General features: G+C 39.9%; 1 protein-coding gene across 1 annotated transcript in view; it reads left to right on the forward strand.

Annotated features, from left to right (window-relative positions):
• MAN1A1 (mannosidase alpha class 1A member 1) overlaps window positions 1–23443 on the forward strand; it is a 157568-nt gene that overhangs the window by 24071 nt on the left and 110054 nt on the right. The window contains exon 2 of the mRNA XM_068395292.1: window positions 16620–16716. Within this exon, the coding sequence (XP_068251393.1) occupies window positions 16620–16716 (97 nt within the window). The remainder of the gene's footprint in view (window positions 1–16619; window positions 16717–23443) is intronic.

Below are 23443 nucleotides of genomic sequence, written 5' to 3' on the forward strand. Positions count from 1 at the left end.
CACTTTTTGCTAACAGCTTAAGAAATGCAGTATGAAATTTGGGCCATTGTGACCGTCTGCTCTCTCAAATTCTTCAGTATCCCATTAAGTTGTCACTGTCTGTATCTTCTGGCAATGATTCCTGAGTGTTTGCCTTTTCAGTAACAAACCGAACGTCTGTGTGTTTCATTTTCTCCTTTTCTCTTTTACAAAGATGTTCAGGAAGAGCCCTTACTTTCTGTATGCCTTTACTTTTACTTTGTTCTCTTCTTGTCCGTTTAGAAATAAGTAGAGCTAATTTTTCAGCCTTTCCATTAAGGAAAATATCTCCATGCCTCTTAATTCTGTTTCTTCTGTATCCTCTGCTGCCAGGAGGTGATTGGAACAGACCACTAGTATTCATCTTGGCTGTTTTAATTGCATATCAGTTTTATGGTTTTCCATTTGTTTCCTAGTACAATTGAGCATCTAATTTCTTCTGCCTGTCATGAAAGCATGAGCACAAACGTTCTCCATAAGCCTGTGACACCTATTCTCAAATCCATCTAGAGCTGATGAAATATTAACAGTAATATAATTTGCCATCTCATAAAGGCTTCATGCTGAGGAGCATTTGGATATATAAGAAAAATATTGTGTAAAGCATTAATATGCTATGTATAGCACTGGAAGAGATGCCACCTAAGGGTTAAATTACTTCTAGTACATAAAAGCAGATTTGTATAGATTTTTAAGGTTGTTTTCAAATTGTATCCTTCTGTAAAAAGGATTCACTGCAAATATATACTTTTCAGTATAAAGGTGTCATTTCCATGCTGTCATCCTTAACTCCAGCTTGAATGAAGGAAATTATAGATATCAATAGGTACCTTTAATCTGTTGGGCGTGAGGCCAAGCATGTTACTACTTTTTTGCAGATGTGTTTATGTGAACTGGAAAGCTAACTTAGAAATCTGGTCACTGTTCTGAAATGTATATGCTATGGTAGTGGAGTTAAGCAAAAGGTCCGAGTGTCATGTATTTTGGGAACTTCACCAGCACCGATTGTGTCAGGATCCACAGGCCAGGTAATAACATAAATGTTTCAAGAGGAAAACAAATGCCACACAGAGAATAGTAGTGTCTAGGTTTACAATATCAGTTTTGAATCCTGTATGCGTTCCTGGAGGTAGTTTGAGGGCTGCAGAAATAAGTCTTTCTTAAAATAATTTTCTTCTGAAATCAAATGCGGCCCTGGGTAAGCCGTTTGGTCAGCCCTTAAGAAGATAAGTAGATATAAATGTGAAATGGACAGAAATCATGAATTCATACATGGCACTGGGTCTTCATCATGTTTTGCCAGGGTCTGATTATCTTAATTGTTTTTCGTGAATCTTTCTATACTAAGGCAATAAGTAGATAGCTCTTAACTTACTGTCAGAAATGAGCTGGCAGTGTTTTGCATAGCTGAAGTAGTTTATTCAATATAGAAAATACCTTAAAATATTTCTGAAGGCTGGGAAAAACCTTTCACAATTCATAATTCTCATTTGGAATATTTTAAACAGCTACAAGCTTGGGCTGGAATTTGAGTTTTGTCCCTGTTGTCCATGGCTAGAAGCAGATCAATTTACTTGCTCTGTAAAATTTAGTTAAATACATGCAATCTGTACTGAATTTAATGAGGTCGCAGGGTAACTTGGTCTGGAGGTCTGAGGAGTTCCCTGGTCAGTCCCTGCCACAGCAGGCTCAGCGCTGAGGTCAGACTGGGCTGCTCAGGGCTGTGCCCCCTCAGGGGCAGCCTCTGCCTCCCTGGCCCCCTGGGGAGAAAGCCTTGTCCTTGGGTCCTGTCTCAGCCCCTCTTGCCTGGTCTAGTCGATGCCCCTTTTCTCTCTGGCTGCCTCTTCTTGACCACCTCCCCGCAGGTACCAGGGGCTGCTGCCAACCCCCCTGGAGCCATCTCTCCCCAGGCTGAGCCAGCCCCATCCCTCAGCCTCTCCTCACAGGGCGAGTGCTCCAGCTGACCAGCTTGGGCCACCCCCTGCTGGTCTCACACCAGTTTACTGATGTCTTTCCTGTACTGGGAGGCCCAGAACTGGACACAGTATCTAGAACGGTCTACTGAGAACTGAGAACACGGGGATAATCCTGTCCCTTGATGTATGGGCTGTGGTCCTGCTGCCTGGGCGCTGCTGGCATCTGCACAGCTCCCTGTGCACCAGAGTCCCAGCGCCTTCCTTGCAGAGCTGCTCCCCAGCCCAGCCCTCCCCAGCCTGTACTCTTGCCAGGGGTTATGGACTTTGCATTTGTCCCCCCTGAATTTCATGAAGTTCCTGTTGGTCTGTTTCTGCAGCCTGTCTTGGCCTCTGTGAATGGCAGCCCTGACTCACAGATGGGATTTCCCTTCCCCAGCCCAACTTGGTGTCACCTGCAAACTTGATAAATGTGCACTGCATCACATCCTCCAGGTCACTGATAAAGATGTTAAAAGGAGGGGAGGGAAAAAAAGTCATAAATCAGTATCATCTGCTGTTGACCTCTGTGTAAGTGGTTTTCAGCTGTTGGGAAACAGTTCAATCCTTTTGCTCTTATTTCAGGCTGTTGGGCTGAAGATACTTCTCTGAGGGTAGTGGTAATGACGCAGACTTATGCAGTTGCTGCATGGATCAAGGGCTAACAGATCAATCTATGCAAATACTTTTCAGTGAACAGTGAACTTCTGAAAGTGCAGTTTCACCATGGCCACAATAATAAGCTTTAGCAGTGGAGTACTTCAACTTCTTTAACTGGATGCTGGAGAGAGGAGAGGGGAGCAGAAAGGAAGAACTCATTTGGGGCAGGGGAAGAGGAGAAAAATGCTTACAGCTGACAATTAGTGGCACATGGATAAGGATTTGATATGGTGTCGTCTGGCCTGGCTTCTTGTCAAAAGCTGATGGCCTGAAAATGGGGAAAGTATTTATTGCCAGTACCCAGTATTTTGGAAAACTCAAAATGCCCTACACTTTGTGAATTCAGTGACAACATCAAGCTAAGTAAGTTTCTCATTAAATGATATCTAATAATTTCTATAACTGGTTTGTGTTTTTACTTACTGTTATTAGCTACTTGACTAGGTTGGTGATAGTCTTCAAATCTACTAATAATGCGTGGCTCACTGTTTAGTTTTTTTCCTTAAGAAAAAAGCTACTATAAAAAAAAAACATTTAAAAATACTTGCTTCAAAAGAATTAAATTAAATAAAAGGAAATACAATTAAAGAAAAATTGCACTTAGAAAATACATCTGAAATTTTGCCTTTCAGTTGCCAGTCTGGCATTCCTATCACAACTAAAACTTCTTACCAGCAAGGGTACTCTCTTGTCCCTCCCAATTTCTGGCATGTGCCCTGGTAGGGAAGCAGGATTGTGGGATAAACGTAGACTCATTCTGCAAGGGGGAGAAACTTCTGGTAGTTTGTTGTTGTTTTTTTGATTGTTGTTCCTGTTTGGTTCTTGTTTTGAAAGACGTCCTGGATAGGCATGGATATACTGACACTTGCCATGTAATGGGGTGGACACAAGTTTGTTACTCACTGACTTTAGCAGCAGAGTAAAACTTATAAGCATGGGAGGGGAGATTGTGAGCTCAAAATGTGAGAAAGAAAAATAAACAGGTTCTTTAACTTCCTTTTTGTGAATTTTAATTGTGCTCTGAAACAGCGACTTGAATCACCTCTGTTAATAACTTCATCTGGATGTGTTGTACTGCATAGCACTGTACTTATTTTTTTATTTGCATTACCCCTGCTGAGATAGGGAACTCCAGTAGCAGCACAGCTATGTAGTGCCAGGTACCCAATGAACAAGTAGGAGATACAGTCCGTTCCATGAATTATTTATAATCTAACTAGAAGCAAACCTTATCAAATAGCTGTTTAAAGAACAGTAGGAAAAAATAGAGAACAAAAGCATGATGGTGTCATGCAGTTGTGGGAGCCTAGCTGTTCACACTGTTCATCTTGGGAGTTCTTGGAAACTATAGCAAGTCATAAGTAGACCAGGAAAAAAAACATGACACTAAGTAGGATGAATCTACGTATACCACTATTCTTCAGAAGAGTAGTATTTCCACAAATTGCTTTCTTTTTTCTTTCCCTTTTATGACATTAGTCAAATTATGCGTGAACTTCAGAGGCTGCTACTAATTCTGCATAAGATCAAAGAAATAAATTAGTTTTTTGTACAACCCTGCAATGCTTTTCTGCTTCAAGTGAAAATACTTCAGCTTGCTTTCTGGTTATTGTCAGTAATGAACAATGACTTGAGTTCTTGCACATTACCTTATGATGTGATAGGTTTCTCTTTTAATGGATGTTTCACTAACGCAAAACATCTGTGTGATTTGGTGCTTTAAAAATTAGCCATCAGTGACTGTCCTTAGAAAAAAAACACTGGAGCATTGCTGATTTTTCCATCACAGAGATTAAAAAAAAAAAAAAATCCAAACTGCTGAAATCATAGGTTGTCTGAAGAAACGTCATCTACTTCTTATGCTAGTAATAAGGAAATAGTTTTTCAGTCTATCTGTTAAAGAGTCCATCCGACTTTTTTGTTAAGTGTTTGAAGAAGCTTTGGAGAAATACAGTGGTCTTGAGTGACAAGCTGTAGGCTTCAAGTATTTTCTGAAATACAGATCTTGGTAACCGTTGCTAAGTTGTAAGATAGGGGCTGTATGGCTTATTCTTTAGACTATTCTTTTGTTTGTAACTGGATGACTTAGAGGGTTCATTTAAGATTTCCATCTTGTGTATGTATACAGATATAAATGGTAACTGAAATGAGTTGAAAATAGAGCATCTTCAACGTTAATGTCAGCTATGCTCGATTTCATAACGCTACACTTCAATGCTATATTTTCATTTCTTTTTCCACTGGTGTAGTTACTGAGAACGTGTCATTGGTTGCTCTACTAGTAATTGAGAGTTGGAGGCCAAAGCAGTTCGAGAGCATCTTAATTGATGCTTTCAAGGCAGATGTTTTCGTGAGAAACTCTTAAAATGCCTACAGAACATATTTAAATCCTAGCTTACCTGGGGGGTGAAGCAGACAAATATATCATCCAAATCCCTCAGTTGTAAAAGAAAAGAGTGTTTTCTTTCATATCTCTTTTCTTTCTATACATTGGGCGAATGACAGCTAAAGTTGAGCAAATGAATCTAAAATTGAGCTAAAACTTTTCTATTTTGGATGGTTCAAGGTAGGATGAACGCTGTTATAACAGATTCGGTAACTATATGGGCAAGATTTTTGGACCACATTATTTTTCTTTCCTTGAAACTGATAATTTCATTTGGCTGAAATTAGCCAGACTTTCAGCTTCAGAAAGTGCAAGAACAGCGTTCTTTGTGGGGAGTGTTGTGCGTTGCTCTTGCCTTTCTGGTTTTTGTTTAGCAAAGGGTCTCAGCTAGGATGCTTCTGTGCAGCATCAAATAGTTTGTTTTTCTTGTATCTGTGGTGTTGGGATGGCCAGGTAAGCAGCAGACTGTAGATATCGGCTTGTACTGAATGTATTTGGAGTGTGGAGGTGAACTCTGCTCTTCCTTCAAGTTTCTCTGCCTTATCACCCTGTGATTTCTACTAAAATGAACTGTGCAATAGTTAAAGCACTGTGGCCCAGCTCTCGCTTAGAAACTAACTGTAAAGCATTCTCCATTTTTTCAGTAAATTTCTACTTCTAGAAGTGCTTTACAGTTCAGCAAAGAAATATGCCTGACAAGTGAGTAAAATGTAGCTTGTTATCATTGAGTAGTTTGGTATGTTTTGTTTTTCATTTTCAAATGAGCTGCTGCTTGGGTTTTTTTGATACAGACATATCAAAGCACCAGGGCTGCTGTTCTTACTATTTCATACACGAAATACTCTAATTTTTTTCTGTGTGATTGTGCATTAAATAAAATATACAGTAATAGAACAAGTGTAGAAAATACCTGCAAATTTCCTGTTCTTTTTAGTTACCTTTTAATTAGAATTCTTGTTACGGAATTAATAGGATGATTTATTCCTTTTAAAATGTGTAACAGAATGAAGCACTGTGCAACGTCTGTCCCTGGTTAACAAATGATACCCAGAACAGCATAGGATGAATATTAGTTGGATAGTTTAATACACTAAAGAGGCTTACAAGCTACTGTGAGGAGTAGAAAATATCAGAATAGAAGCTTATCTGTAACTTAACATAACACATGTGGGAATAATACTTAGCATTTCTGTCAGGCTTTCTGTTTGAGGATTTTGAAGTACTTTGCAATACAAATGACAAATTAATCCTCAGAATAGTCCTTAATGTTTTTATTTTCCCTCTTAGTTCCTTTTTTATATGCAGATCTTAGATTTTTGGTTTTAATTTGGTTTTGCAGTCAATAAATTAATTATATGTGGGATCCTGAAATGCTGAGGAGTAGCAGGAGTTTGCTCACATATCCCTTTAATACAGAGCATTAAATACAGAACCATATAAACTATTTCATGATATGATGTGTATGTTTAATCTTAATGGAGAATCCTACAAATCAGTTTGGCTGCCTTAGCTATATTGTCATTTTAAGCGTTGTACTTATTTCCTTCGCTCGGTGTGCAGCATGCCCTATGTTGTGGGTAGCACATTCAGATGAAATTCTGAGCTGTTAGTCCTTTTGTTCCTATGACAGTGCAAACGCAGCTGTGAGCCAAATAGCAACCTCCTAAATGTTCCCAAAATCTCTAGCTGCTTCTTACTGGAAAGCAGCAACTGGGATTCCTTGTTACTGGCCCATTAACTAATACAAAAGTCTCCGCGGAGGATTTACTTGGCTAGAGTGGAAGTCCTATCAGGAAGCACTGGCAGGAACTCCTCCAGCCTGCACGGGCTTTGGAGTGTGGTTGTCATCCACCTGCTAAATTAGAAACGGTGACACTTTGGCAGTGACTGTTAAACAAACATTGACAGTGTGTAGCTTGCTTTTAACTCTGGATGGTGCCATTAGGAAATGAGGTTATAAACACCAGAAATCTGTCAAGCTCCTGATTTGCAGTAATCTTTCTGCTGACAGATAAGAAGTGGTTGTATATATATATGAAGGTTTATAGTGACAGGATTTATTTTGCGTGTCTTGAAGGAGAAAAACAAATTTCTGTTGCCAGCAGAGAAAGGGAGTATGTTGTTATTTGTATCTTCTTCTGTCAGATTCAAGGGAAAAAAGTAAACAGTATCCAATGAGATGAACCTTCTTTGGATATTTGAGATTTTTTATTTTTTACTGGAATAAGAAATAGTAACTAAAAATGAAGTGCTTAGAATAAAATTCTGTTGACTATAAAGGCTAGTTTTTAATTTGAAATCAATCTCTAGACACAATTCTACCTACAGAAAACCTGACATGAATGTAAACCAGTTTTATCTAGCTTTTTAGTGAATCTTGGTCTTCAGTCAAGAAGTTAACTTTGAGTTTTTGTTTTACGAAAAGTTGCATAAAACTGGTGTTGTCAGAAGTCTAGCATAACAGTAGACACTAACTTAAAATAACTTTAAAAAAAAACCAAACCCAGAGATGTATCTTAGTCATATCTGTGTGTCCGTTTATATAAGGTTATGAACTAATTAGCGAAGAAGTAACTGCAGTAGAGCTGCTGTAAGGTGTTCACCCTACATCTTTACCTAGAATTTCCACTATAGAGCAAGTTTGAGCAGGGTAAAAAGCTGCAAATACTGATAAAAATTACTTTAAAAATCCAGTTTATTTTTTTTTAAGGCAATTCAAGGCAGTTATTAGTGATTGAAACACTTCCAGATGGAAAAGACATTGGAATACGTTATGATTACATGAAGAACTGCAAGAAAAGATTGAAATAAAGGATTTGAAGTACTACCAAAGCAGTAATAGTGAATAGTGACAAAAGTAACAAAGATCATGCTCTGAAACAAGGGAAATTGTCAAACGATTTCACAATATAGTTATGCTTCCTAATCCTAGGAAAAAAGTGCTATGTATTGAATTTAGAGAAAAGTTCACCTATTACTTCATGTTTCCAAGTTGCAAATTATTCAAGACAAGATCAATAAACTCAGTTAATAACATTTATTTCTTTAGAAGTGCAGTATTATACTAAATACCATTATGAAGATGATGAAACACAAATGTAATACTTTTGATAACTAAAAGAAAAAGAATAGGCTGTGTATTGCCAAAAGTTACTTACTGTGATAATCAGTAGATTCTGTAAGAGCATATTAAACAGTTCTCATATATGCAGTGTGATTTTATGAAAACTGATAGTGAATCAGCTGAAGGAGATTGTACAGTTTTTCACAGAGAAATCCTGATTGGTGACAGTACCTTCAAAGGTACTCTTAGGTTTACTAATAACAGATTTCTGGAATGATTGTGAAGTTTTTCAGCTGTAGTGCAATTGGCTGGTACTTGGGGATAGTCCGGTCAGCCTCACCTCCATCCCCGGAAAGGTAATGGAACAACTTGTCGTTGGTGCTGTCTCTAGGCACATCAAGGATAGGAGGATCATTAGGGGCAGTCAACATGGCTTCACCAAGGGGAAGTCATGCTTAACCAACTTGATGGCCTTTTATGAGGACATAACCCGGTGGATAGATGATGGTAAAGCTGTGAATGTGGTCTATCTTGATTTCAGTAAAGCGTCTGACACGGTCTCCCACAGCATCCTCGCAGCTAAACTGAGGAAGTGTGGTCTGGATGATCGGGTAGTGAGGTGGATTGTGAACTGGCTGAAGGAAAGAAGCCAGAGAGTGGTGGTCAATGGGATAGAGTCCAGTTGGAGGCCTGTATCTAGTGGAGTCCCTCAAGGGTCAGTACTGGGACCAGTACTATTCAATATATTCATTAATGACTTGGATGAGGGAATAGAGTGCACTGTCAGCAAGTTCGCTGATGACACAAAACTGGGAGGAGTGGCTGACACACCAGAAGGCTGTGCTGCCATTCAGAGAGACCTGGACAGGCTGGAGAGTTGGGCGGGGAGACATTTAATGAAATATAACCAGGGCAAGTGTAGAGTCCTGCATCTGGGCAAGAACAACCCCATGTATGAGTACAAATTGGGGACAGACCTGTTGGAGAGCAGCATAGGGGAAAGGGACCTGGGGGTCCTAGTGGACAGCAGGATGACCATGAGCCAGCAGTGTGCCCTTGTGGCCAAGAAGGCCAATGGCATCCTGGGGTGTATTAGAAGGGGTGTGGTTAGCAGGTCAAGAGAGGTTCTCCTCCCCCTCTACTCTGCCCTGGTGAGGCCGCATCTGGAATATTGTGTCCAGTTCTGGGCCCCTCAGTTCAAGAAGGACACGGAACTGCTAGAGAGAGTCCAGCGCAGAGCCACGAAGATGATTAAGGGGGTGGAACATCTCCCTTATGAGGAGAGGCTGAGGGAGCTGGGTCTCTAGCTTGGAGGAGACTGAGGGGTGACCTCATTAATGTTTATAAATATGTAAAGGGCAAGTGTCATGAGGATGGAGCCAGGCTCTTCTCAGTGACATCCATTGACAGGATAAGGGGCAACGGGTGCAAGCTGGAACACAGGAGGTTCCACATAAATATGAGGAAAAACTTCTTTTTGTTCGGGTGACCGAACACTGGAACAGGCTGCCCAGAGAGGTTGTGGAGTCTCCTTCTCTGGAGACATTCAAAACCCGCCTGGACGTGTTCCTGTGTGATATGGTCTAGGTAATCCTGCCCCGGCAGGGGGATTGGACTAGATGGTCTTTCGAGGTCCCTTCCAATCCCTAACATTCTGTGATTCTGTGTGATTCTGTGACGGAGAAAATAGTTGAGGATTTCAATGGGGGTTGAGCAAGATGACCCCCAGAGCTCCCTTCTGACCTCAACCCTTCTGTGATTCTGATTCACTGAGTCTCATTTAGGTTCAGTTGTTGGTTAACAGTAATGGGAATGGAAAGTAAGAAAGTAAGGCTTTCTAGAGCTTGAGTTTTTGCTAATGGTTCATGTAGTATTGTCATCAGACCGAAGAAACCAGCTGGGGGCTGTGTTGTGGTCACAAACTTCCTGCACTGGAGATACTGTGAGACATTGTGGTGGGTTCATCGGGGCCAGCAACCAAGCACCCACACAGCTGTTGACCCACCTGGTGGGCTGGGGAAGAGAACAGGAAGAACAAAGGTGAGAAAACTGGTAGGTTAAGATCAAGACCATTTATTAGGTGGAGGAAGGAGGGGACAGGGACAAATGATGCAAAGGCAGTCACTTACTACCTGCCAGAAACAGATTGACGCCCAGTCTCTGAGCAACAGCCACCTTGGAAAACCCCTCCTTCTTCTTCTGCCCCAGTTTTTATTGCTGAACATGATGTTACATGGTAAGGAATATCCCTTTGGCCAGCTGGGGTCAACTGTCCCAGCTGTGTCCCCTCCCAACCTCTTGGCCACCCCCCAATCCTACTTTTCAGGGAGAGCAGGAAGGAGGCAGAAGTTGGAAAAAGAGAAAGCCTTCATGCTGTACAAGCACTGTTCAGCAATAGCAAAACATTGCTCTGTTATCACAGAGTATTATCAACATTATTTCAGCCACACATCCAAAATGCCATATGGGCTACTGTGAAGGATGCTAAATCCATCCTGGCCAGACCCAGTACAGCCATCAACCGTGCAAGTTGATTTGTACAGGAGGAAAGTTTACGTGGAACGTGTATAGAAGTTTCTTAGTAATTCTAGGGACTTCCTTTGTTTCCCTTGCTGATACTGTGAAAGAATGAAGTTATAGTTACAGCAACAGGAAGGAGAGAAGATTCAAGGAGACTAGACGGAGTGAACACGTAGTTCTGGTAAGGACAAGTTTAAAAGGTGAGAATAACTTCAACGTGTAAAAAGTTCAATGTAAACTGAGAAAGAGAAGATTATTTAATCTAGCAATAAGAGTTTAGTAGAGATTAGACAAGCAAACTGTTATGTTTTCTTGAGTTTTGTTTTTTGTTTGTTTTTGTTTTTTTAACTTCCCTCTTCATTTCTTGGGCTTCTAGTGCCTTAGTCTTCTGCCTTCCTCCCTTGTCTTGGCATGGTTTAAATGGCTCTGTTGAAGGTCAGGATGATACTATTTCATGAAATGAAATTTTTTTCCTTTAATATCCCAGTCCTAGAAGGTGCTTGAATTCTTTTCCTGACATCCTCTGACATCTCCCCAGCTTGTATGTAACTGCTGAAAATAAACCTTATTAAGTTCTTATTATTCTCACGCCACCTGGTACTGCAGTAGTTTGCATCTAAATACCACTATTACTGTGCTGATTCAGCATCGCTCTTCTTTTCTGGCACCATTTTCATGCCTGAACTCTTGGGTACTCCTGTTTGAATAGAACTGTATTTTGCACATTTCAAGTGGTTTATGTGTCCTCTGTAGACACTGTGTTAGAGTGCTTTGGAAGATGGCAGTAACTAAAATATCAACAAATAGGAGTGCATTATCATAATCTTTTGGTTGGCCGGCATTATAGCTGTAGAAAAGGTGTTTGTTTCTGCTTCTGGAGAACAAATCTGATTTCTTTTTTAATTTTACTTTATTTTTTTTAATGTTCAGTGAGTTGAGAAGGATCTTAAAAATGTATTTCAAAGTGCTTTCTTTAGAGTTAAAATGCACAAGTCCTTTTGTGCATAATGTCAGACCTTCACCTTTTTCTTCTAAGTGACTTTGCTGATACCAATTACAATAGCACACTTCATTATTCTTCAACAGAGGTGGGGTAGCATTTTGGCATTTTCTGACTTCGTAAGTAAAAATCAGTGCCTCATTTTTTTCTGAAGACTTAAAAGCAGCCATCTTACTAGTGAAACAATGCTAGCTAGTTAAGCCTTCAGCTGCCACTTATGATTGTGAGTGACCTGAGGTAGAGCTCCATCAGAAATGGACTTTGCTAATGTAGACACGAGGCTTCCCAGTGAGCTGTCAGGCTCTTCTAGAGTTTGAGGTTCAATGAACATTTCTTAGTAAAACTAGAAGGACTGAGGAATACATCTGTGCAAATGTAACTCTGCCTGTTGACATCCTGGAGGACTAATAAGGAAATATTTGAAAGCACTCAGGTGAAATAATTTTATTAGTTACACTGTAGAGGAATTTGAGAGTATCAGAAATCATCTGGTCAAAAGGTGTTAGACTCTTAATCGTTAGGAATTTCTCTTTTTTTAACAGGATCCATAATGTTGTGTTGAAATACAGATGTTCGCAGTAACTGTGATCTTTATTTAGACGTTTCAAGTCATCAACAGTACTTGTACAAGTAGTCAGAGACATGATCAAAAGGGCCTTTGTGAATTAAAAAAATCTGGAGATACTGATTTGAGGATGTCTCATGCAAACAGAAAGGTGAAGACTGCAAAGATAGATGGATTTCTCAAAAAAATTGTTAAAATTCATTCCTGAACTACCAGTGCTAGGAGTTTTGCCTAAGCAAAGAGTAGTTATCAGTGGGCTGGTTCTATTCAAATTGCTACTCAATATTTGAGAACTTTTTCATTCTTATGTAGAAAATAAAGCTATTAACAAATAGGAAGTTCATTTAGTGGGAAACTTAATACAGTTTTGTAATTTCCACGAGGAAAAAGCATGTAGAGTATTTTTGATGTATTGAATTCTGGAAATTGAGACTTCTTTCTAGGTTAGAAGCTCAAACTCACTTGTCCAGCAGGCAGTGTTGATTAAGCTAGGTTTTTTTAGGTGACTATCTTTGGGCTGTTTGCCCGGTAAGTACAGTAACACTGGCTATTTAGCAAAAAGTTACAAGGACTCATTCATGTTTGTGTCTAGTTGGAGTAACTCCTGTCCTCTTGAAACACTAGAGGGCTCACTGACTGCTTTTGGAGTTGAATTTTGCTTTCCATGTTATGTCCGTAAACCTCCAAATGTCTAAAGCAAGGATGTTCTAAAGGTGCATTTTCTTAGGAGGAAACTTACTTACCAAGCTTAGTGTTGTTATCTGCATCTAGACTTTCTGGAAGAGTTCTAAATTAACACTTTGACTAGCCAAAAGAAATGAGATAGATCTCTTGCTCAGTAGATTCTCGTGTTGTTTTTTTTTTTTCCCCCCACAGGAATATTTCTTACAGTTTTTGTTTTTCAAATTACTGGTTTTGTCTGTCTGCTTGGCTTTTTGGATTCATGCATTATAATTTCCTAAGAAGCAATTAGACAAATGTACCTGAGTAGTTAGACTCAGCAAAATGGGAGGACACTTTGGAAAAAAAGAAGTTGTTGTTCATTAACATGCAATAATTAATATTACTAGAAAGTAGTGTCTACTGTGTGGGTTAGCTTCCTGTCTTACTATCTAGGGGTTGACTAGCAACAGGGTAATTGAAGTGGTTTCTGTTAAGAACTCACGTGCATTTACAATGCACTATGATCAAAATGTCAATCACTTGGAAAAACTAAAGGCAACTGAGTACATACAGGACATCTTGTAGCGTCATGCATTTTTGTGACTGTTTTGGTTGAACTGAACTGGGTCTGGACCTGTTCCTGCCTTTTGCTTTTGGAAACTTGGGTACTCATGGCAATATGATTTGGGGAATGAGACAGGACAAAAATTACCCTCAAAACAAAAGTTTCACTTGCAAAAGTTTCTGTTTCCTGAACTGACTTGGTATGGGGCCAGATGAGCACTGCATCTCTTATGCATGAGAAGGAGCAGGGATGTGCTGGGAGAAAAAGGAGGGCCAAAGGGAAGGACCATGGCAATACTGGCTTTAGCAATTTTAATTGCATTATAATGCTGCATCTTTAGCCACTTTGATTTAGACCACTTAATTACAAGTTTAGTTAAAAAAAAAAAAAAAAGACCCCTTCTGTGTGATGTTCCTGGATTAAGATTAAACAAATTAAAAGATTCTGATGTGATTTTATGAGAAAATAAGCTTTGACAAAGCATAGAAAATGTCAGGTTCAGTGCAGGGCAGGATTTAGCCTGCTGAAATCTTTGAGAATTTGTATGTTAATATCTAAAGCTGAGCTTACAGGTCTGGCACATGATGGCAGGGCAGAATAAACCTTTCTTGTATAATATGCAGAATTAGCAGAAAACTTCAACTGGTAAATTAGAAAATAAGCTGTGGCCAAATGATTGGTTTCATATGATCTTGATCCCTGTAGCCAGGGATTGGGAATGCCCCATAAAGTCTACCACTTAGCTGCTTATTCTGCATTGGGACAAAATGCCTGGTCCTTGGAGAGCTCCTAAGCTGTTTTGCAATGAAGTCAAGCAAGGGACACCACTCCTGCCATCTGGCATATCGGTGCTATCTATGGCCTGAGACCATTTCCACAGAGCCTCTTACTCACTGCCTTTCAGCTGAGATCTGACACCAGGCTAACTTTCTGGTTGAAAATGCTCACATATTAAATGCAGATACCAATTTTTGCATTTGTGAAGCTGGGCCTGTACGGGCTCTAGAGTAAATTAACATCCTTGAATTTTCCTGCAGGATAGATGCGCATTTATGCTTCCATAAATAAATAGCAAAGAAACGTTTATTCTCACAAGTGTAGCAGTACTATAGAATATCTGTTGTCATTTATTATAGTCTGGCTTAATGCAGATTTTTAATTGACATAATTGGTCAATATGATTTAAGCAAAAGAAAGAGGAAGGAAGAAAGTGCAGGATTACTATTATCAGCATGTCCCAAGGCTGTTGCTTTTAAATTTAGGTTTATAACTGTTATTTAACAGAATTATCCTTGACACACATGTCCTCAAGAAGAAGTCTGAAAGCAAGGGCAGAGCAGTGTTGTCAGCTGACAGCCTGAAGCAGTATCTTTGAAAAGGTCTGAAATTGTCACTTTTTGTCTGGAAGATGACCTCTGGCATTCCCAGCACTGCTCTGCCTTGTAGAAGAGGGGAGGAGGGACAATGCAGAGACAAAAATCTTTCCTTCTGTTGTGTAAAGTCAGGCTGCTTGCCGTGGCCCTTAAAGAAGCGCTCTTCCTGAGCAGGCATTAGAGGTGGTGGTTGGTAAAGGGAGGTGTTGAACCTGCTGCAGTGGCAATGGTACTTCACCAGACCTGAGAGCTGTGTGCGTTGTCCTTGCTGTATGCTTGGGGATGGACGGGTGGGCTCCTGGCTGTGCACCTGGACCACCTCGAACGAGGGCAGTTTGGGCTAAGTCTGGCTGATCGTGGTGGTAGAGAGTGTGAGGTGTCCTCGAGTCAATCCGCTGCCCTGGCTTCTGGTGTAGATGTCCTCTGCTCTTACTGCAGAGCTGCTGTGAAGGGTTTCCCAAAGCAGTATTTATTTGTGGTGCACCTCTTTGTGAAAAACACTTTTTTGTAGTGATATGTTTAGTTGTCAAAGTTCTCAGCTATTTGTGCAGAATGTCATGTGAAAGTAGCTACAGATGCATACAGTAGCTTTTATAGCCATAGAAGATTGTATCATAATAACCTCAAAATCTCTCCTAGGTGTTCTGACTGCCCACTTTAGCTTTCTTAGAATCATAGAATGGTTTGGGTTGGAAGGGACCTTAAAGATCATCTAGTTCCAACCCCCCTGCCACAGGCAGGGACACCTTCCACTAGACCAGGTTGCTCAAAGCCTCATCCAACCTGGCCTTGAACACTTCCAGGGAGGGGGCAGCCACAACTTCTCTGGGCAGCCTGTTCCAGTGTCTCACCACCCTCACAGTAAAGAATTTCTTCCTAATTTCTAATCTAAATCTACCCTCTTTCAGTTTAAAACCATTCCACCTCGTCCTGTCACTACTTGTCCTTGTAAAAAGCCCCTCTCCCGCTTTCCTGTAGGCCCCCTTCAGGTACTGGAAGGCTGCTATGAGGTCTCCCCGGAGCCTTCTCTTCTCCAGGCTGAAGAGCCCCAACTCTCTCAGCCTGTCTTCATAGGAGAGGTGCTCCAGCCCTCTGATCATCTTCGTAGCCCTCCTCTGGACTCGCTCCAACAACTCCATGCCCTTCTTATGCTGGGGGCCCCAGAGCTGAACGCAGTACTCCAGGTGGGGTCTCACGAGAGCGGAGTAAAGGGGCAGAATCCCCTCCCTCGACCTGCTGGCCACGCTGCTTTTGATGCAGCCCAGGATGCGGTTGGGCTTCTGGGCTGCAAACACTTCTGTTATTATCCATACTGAGTTTGAACCAGCTAGTTTTATGCAAAAAAGTCTCTGATAGAATCTGAAAAATACTACAAGCTGAATTTTCACCTTAAAAATTTGTGCTCTAGGAGAAAAAACTTGTAAAAAAAGTTTACTTCACTCAGAGGTGTATGCTTAAGGGAAAGAAAATCTTATTTGAATTAATATATAACATGATAAATTCCCTTCCTAAAAATTATTTTTTAGGATGTCTTGATCATAAGTGTGCAGGTAACAGCAGAGATGGACTGGACAGACATGGAATTGACATGACATGAAATATTGTTATATAAAAAATGAAATATATTCATTAGAAATGTAATGTTTCTTACAGGAACCATACCGCTACCACCTGGAAAACAGTTATGGCCACCGTTATTTCTGTATTGAGTTTTTCATAGTTCTAATGCATACAGCGTGAATTTAATTAAGCATCCAATTAAGTATGTTTAATATTGAGAATGTTCTCGAGTCAGTATTTGCTGTGGCGTCTTGCTAAATCACCATTATAATCCTGCTTTCGTTTCCCTACAGATGATGAAACATGCCTGGGATAACTATAAGCGTTACGCATGGGGATTAAATGAACTGAAACCCATATCTAAGCAAGGACATTCAAGCAATTTATTTGGTAAGTAGAGTGTATTTTTGTGCTTAGTGACGTCAGCATAAAACGGCAAATCAGCTGAAAAGCTTATAGGTGATAAACACGTGTTCTCTCTACCCTCTGTGATGCAGTGTGGTGTTTCTTGCTTATGTTGTGCATAGAAAATAACAGTAAATGAAGGTGATGCTTTCTATGACTTCTATAGATTCCCTTCTGGATGAGAATAAATGAAGCATGTCATTGCTGCATGATAAAGATGTAGTTCTGTTGCATTAAATACTGCCCTGCTTTAAACTTTTCCTACGAAGTGGAACTCATTCAATAAGCAGCAAACAAAAACAATAAGGGGAAAATAAAAATCCTGTACAAGGAACAAAAGATACTCTTTACAGTCATGAAGGTAGCTGAAGCTACCTCAGGAATTTATTTCCATTCCTTAAAAGAACTTGTTAATCTATATCAGTCATGCTCCCTTATCAGGCTTTCTCTTTCATTAACATAACCATTATTTGCACCTCTAAATGTTGCACAGGAGATGCTTAAATAACGCCCAAGTTGTTATCAGTGTAGAAAAAATATGGGGCTGAAAAGTTCTAGTAGGAGAGGCATGCTGCAAAAATCCAGTGTAATGAGGCAAGACTTTTTCAGTGTCCAGGTGGGACATAGAGCTGGATAAATAGCAGCTGAAGAGCAACAACATTCTGAGGAGGCATGAGAAAACAGTCCTATAAACTGTCATCATCATCAGTTTTGCAGAAAAATGAAGAATTAAACTGTTTGACAGCAACCTTTGTGTTGAAGTAACTTCTGTTTTCCAAACAGAAAGCTGAAAAATGAACTAATTTCTGTAGCTGTGACAAAATCAATACATTATTTTGATTTTAACAGGAACTTACTTTGTTGAATGTTTGGAAAAGATAGTTTGAAGTGGAAACAGTTCCTAAAACAGCCTAAATAGAGCACTTATCAAATCCTCAACTATATTTGGAAGTTGCTAAGACACAGTGGTTGTGATTACAAAATAATTTTGAAAATAAAACATCTACACTGATCTTGCTGCACTGCTTGTCTACCCAAGATAACATAAATATGTTACTAAGTAATTATTATATGGTTAGTTATTGGACTTTAAACATTAATTGGGTGCTTCAAACCAAAGTAGTTTGGGTGAACTTCAGGGTTAACCTGGGCTTCTGTTTTCTTGAAAACCAAATTTTTTTATCTTCATTCAGATGACCGATAATTGTGCAATTTAATATCATATTTGAAGGAGTGTTTGATGCAATCCTGTTTTCTTTGTTTTCTTGGAGGACAACAAAATGGCACATGGTATCTTGATAATTAAAATGCTTAATCTAGTTTCATTGAAATCAGAAGTGGTATAAAAATTTACAAGATTTGAGTTCTTAATGATATTGCATGGATTCACAGAAAAAGCGGTAGATGTATTGACTTGTGACGTTCTTAAGCAGGAGTTCTGTGGATGTTGCATAAGAATAAGTCACTGCAGGCCCTATGAAGTGTGATACAGGACAAGTGTTGAATTTGAAAAGAAAACTGCTAGAGTCAGTCTGAATGCAGATCACTTTCTCATCATGGTCATCAAGTATAAGATCTTATTGCTGAGGAGATTTCCTTAGAAACATCTTCACTCTTATTGATCTTGGTGGCAAATCAAAATAAGCATTGGGTCTCTTTCTGCTGAATTTCTTTACAGAATACTAAAGAGCAGTGTATCTGCAAGCAGTTCTGTCTCATAAGCTACCCTTTCCTGAATCCATAATCTCCTTTTGTTTTTTAGAAACAAATCCTTGTGTCTGTAATGGTGTCCTCAAATCACTAGATCTGATCTGTACCTTCATGTTTAAATTCAACAAATGCTTTCTTTTTCATAAAGCAATACAAGCATAATCTGGTTTTGCCTTTTTATTTGGGGGGTGGGTGGGCAGGGAGTCAAATAGTTGAACCTCTTTCCTCAGGAAAGGACAAATAATTTTCCTTATCTTCTTTCTGGTTCTTATTTTAAAAAAACAAAACATTGTTTGCAAACGGTTGACTACTTTTAAGGTAATTCTGAATGAAATTAGTTGATAACAGGTTACCTCCAGCTCTGTGTCCTGTAGATATCCTCACAACCTTCAGAAATCAAGACAGACCTTCAGTTCACTGTCATCCATCATAACTATCTCGAGTTTGCCATGATTGTCTTTTCTTCTTGCTTCCAGATATCAATTTTTCAAAAATACATGTTTCTGATGGTCTTAATAGAAGTAAGATATAGCATATTTCATTAGCTAGCTGAACACTTCACCTCCTGTGAATTAATTGATGCCATTGTGGTACTTTGCGTATATTAGGAGCGTCTGTTATGGGATAGAGACTTTAAGTACCCCACTGTGGGCAAGAGCAGGTTCCAGTGCTGTGGCTCACTGGTGCTTAATGTTGTGTAGGTTACAGACAGTATAGCTCTCCTGACATAAAGGGGAGGTTGTTTTCAAATGATATTGCTTCTAAGCTTAATTTTGAAAGTATAGATGCTTCAGTCCTTGCTAGCATGATAAGGCATTTTGTAGATAATCATGACAGTTGTGTCTTCCCTTCAAGACACAACAGTCATGTTTCTCTGAAACACAAAAAAAGATGGGCTTTTAAGCAGTGTAATTACACATAGATGTGACTGTTAAGCAATACTGTCATGAATTTGGCAACTATACTGACACTATTGTTAGGCTAGGGGAAGAGGAATATGGCCAGTGGGATGACGATAAGAGAAAGGTTGGTGACAATGGGAGAAAAGATAGTGAAGACTGGTGGTTCTGGCCTGAGGGGAACGAAAAGCATCCTGTTTCAGCACCTCATACAAATTAAGAGTAGTGGAGCTCTTTTGTAGTGGAGGACTTATTGACAGACTTTGAAATGACATTTTATTTGTCCTAAACCCAGGCCGTGAAACCAAGTTTTGGAGACGAGAACCTGCCTTGATCTTACTGGTATTCTGTGACCAGCATGTGTGGAGGGTGTATTTGATAAGCTGAGGGAGTCCTTAGACTGGTAGACTGTAGACATATTCATGTTACGAGCAGAAGTTGCTTCCTCTCACATGTGCACACTAAAATAATTAACTTTTAGAGAAAGGATGAAACATATGTAAACTGAAGTATTTCTGTTTCAAGCCAAAGCCGCATACTTGCCTCTGACCATTGCAAAGCCTTTTCAGCACATCCATGTAATGTTTTGATTTCCTTTTATTTGCCACTTTAGCTTTTACCATGTTGTCTTGGAAAGTAATAGACATTATTGTGGTTTTTTTTAGAGTTTACAAAGATTTTGGTTACAATAACTATTTGAAAAGGCAGAAGTGAAAAGTCTTCCGTTGTTGTCTCTGTAGCATTCTTATTAGTTCAATTTCATGAAGTGTACAACTATTTCTAGACTAATCAAGTAAATTGGAATAGCTAAACACCTGTTTGCACCATACCTGTGTATCAGCAAAACAAGGCATGTCTCCTATGCTGGTATGACTTTTGCTGTGAGTACTAATTGTTCTCTGCCCATACCTTGTAGAAAGTAGGCCCTGAGTAAGGACTGTTAACTTTTAATACTTTACCCTTTAGAATTTCAGATTACTGTTAACAATGTTTTCTAAAACAGAGCTTTATCCATCTACCCTCCTAATGTGGAAGAAAGTGGCAGAATCACAATTTTGCCAATTTTTTTCACAGCCCCTCACCACCCACAACCCCTCTCAACCCAGAAGCTATTCCTCTCCAAGCCTTCTGTACTAATTTTAAAACTAATGAGCATTGCTGCACTGGTGGAGAGCTCTTTCTAGAAGTGTTTTCAACACTTAAGTGAGTCTTACTAAAGGGCTTTTTTAATTATCTGTAACTGTATTTCATGTGCAGTATTGCAAGTTTAATAATATTGTAACTTGTAGGTGTAGCATAATTAGTCTCTGCAAGTGAAAAAGGGCCTTTTCTGGAGGGGAAAAGGGAGGCATTTAATAAATACTCACAATCTGCAAAGTCAAAGTACTATAATTTACCAAGATCCTGTTCCTCCCACTTTCAACTGATTTTTGTAGTTTCTTGTACAGAATATTGAGGTGTATGAAGATTTTTAAAGCCTGACAAAAATCATGTTCAAAACTGTCTTGCGGTGTACACCAATGTGTATTTTTAAACTGTAAGTTTATCAATATAGCTCTAGAAAATTAACTGTACATGGATTTAAACAATATGTTAATTTAAATGGAAATGCTTCAATATCTTCCCTCCCCCCCATCTTGTTTCTCTTCACTGTTGCTGCTGGTTTCCTTGGAATTTTGAATTTCAGTATGTGGTCTTAATTTTGGAAGTAAGCCTGACATCTTTCCCAACTAAATTAATAGAAACTCGTCTGAAGAATAACATTAGCAGAAATGTGGATTGATGACTCAACACAGCATTTGTGAGAGGAGGTCATGCTGCACAACTGCTGTTTTTTCAAAGAAGTTAGTCAGTATGAAGGTTTTTAGATTTCCAAAAAGCATTTTTGGGGCTTATTACTGGCCTCTTGCAGGCTTCCATTACTGCTGAGGCCACGCTCTCAAATTATTTATCACAGCGCTGGAAAATCAAGTGACCAGAGTGACAGTTTGGCAGCACTAACAAGTTACTTGAGGTAGCTACAGCAATGGCAAACTGCAAGCAGTTCCACAAACCCAGAATTATTCCCTGACAGATGATAATTACTCTTTAAAATAGCAAATAGAGTCTAACATACTTAAATTTAAACTGGCATGTAGCAGCATAGGAGATATGATTCTAAGTTATTCCGCAGAACTGGTGGACTTGAACTCAAAGTAAGTAGTAAAGGTTGAAAACTTTTCAGTATAATATATGGAGGCCCATAAAAAGTGGCATAGATGGGGTGAACAAGGATTTATTATTCCTTGTGGGGAACAATACCCTTTGAAAGGGGTGGAAATACCAAATCAAACGGCAGCATGTTCAAACAAACAAAAGAAGGTGGTTCATAATGAAATGTGTAGCTGAGCTGCGTGAGTGCCAGAAGTGTGGTGGGTGCCAAAGGCTTCCATGGGAAGCAAACAGACGAAAGATGGAGGAAAAATTCATCGAGCTCTATTAAATACAAAGGTGCCAGAACTGGCTCCAAAAGGCGCAGATATACAAAATACTAGAGATTGGAAGAGTATTCTAGAAATAGCACAGCATTGTTTCATGTTACACATATGAAAAATTAGATCTGTAAAAGATTGAAACTATTGTTTCTTTTCCCACTCTTACCAGCTGGTAATGGTGACTGAAATTAAAAATGTCTGTGTTGCTGGGGGTTTGCCAGTACTTGAATCACAGAATCATAGAATGTTAGGGATTGGAAGGGACCTCGAAAGATCATCTAGTCCAATCCCCCTGCTGGAGCAGGATTACCTAGACCATATCATACAGGAACGCGTCCAGGCGGGTTTTGAATGTCTCCAGAGAAGGAGACTCCACAACCTCTCTGGGCAGCCTGTTCCAGTGTTCGGTCACCCTCACCGTAAAGAAGTTTTTCCTCATATTTAAGTGGAACCTCCTGTGCTCCAGCTTGCACCCGTTGCCCCTTATCCTGTCAATGGATGTCACTGAGAAGAGCCTGGCTCCGTCCTCATGACACTTGCCCTTTACATATTTATAAACATTAATGAGGTCACCCCTCAGTCTCTTCTTCTCCAAGCTAAAGAGACCCAGCTCCCTCAGCCTCTCCTCATAAGGGAGATGTTCCACCCCCTTAATCATCTTCGTGGCTCTGCGCTGGACTCTCTCTAGCAGTTCCCTGTCCTCCTTGAACTGAGGGGCCCAGAACTGGACACAATATTCCAGATGCGGCCTCACCAGGGCAGAGTAGAGGGGGAGGAGAACCTCTCTTGACCTGCTAACCACACCCCTTCTAATACACCCCAGGATGCCATTGGCCTTCTTGGCCACAAGGGCACACTGCTGGCTCATGGTCATCCTGCTGTCCACTAGGACCCCCAGGTCCCTTTCCCCTATGCTGCTCTCCAACAGGTCTGTCCCCAACTTGTACTCATACCTGGGGTTGTTCTTGCCCAGATGCAGGACTCTACACTTGCCCTTGTTATATTTCATTAAATGTCTCCCCGCCCAACTCTCCAGCCTGTCTAGGTCTCTCTGAATGGCAGCACAGCCTTCTGGTGTGTCAGCCACTCCTCCCAATTTGGTGTCATCAGCAAACTTGCTGACAGTGCACTCTATTCCCTCATCCAAGTCATTAATGAATATATTGAATAGTACTGGTCCCAGTACTGACCCTTGAGGGACTCCGCTAGACACAGGCCTTGCTTGAGTAAGAGTTTCATGTTTTGGCATAGCACACTTTAATATTTAATCACTCTTGACACTTTAAATTGATAATGATATTGGATAGGAACCTTTTCAGTGAACTTTAAATAAAGGAAATCAGTGTTGTAAAATCTGAGTCAGCTTTTGAAACAATGCTCTAAGAAGCCTACAGCTCTAATCAAAATGTTAATTTTGTCAAACCTGTATGTATTCTTGAATATGTTGAGAATAATGTAGTTCAGGTCATTACAGTGCAATGTATATGCATACAGAGCTGAAAAAAATTGGATCCTTCATTGATTTTTTTACATTTGCATATATAATGTTACAAAGTATCTAGTCTTATTCCCCATGTTAGGAAAATCTGAACTGGTTGTAATGGACAGATTAAGAAAAAATTGTGACAG

The sequence above is a fragment of the Nyctibius grandis genome, chromosome 1 (assembly GCF_013368605.1).
Source record: "Nyctibius grandis isolate bNycGra1 chromosome 1, bNycGra1.pri, whole genome shotgun sequence".
NCBI lineage: Eukaryota > Metazoa > Chordata > Aves > Nyctibiiformes > Nyctibiidae > Nyctibius > Nyctibius grandis.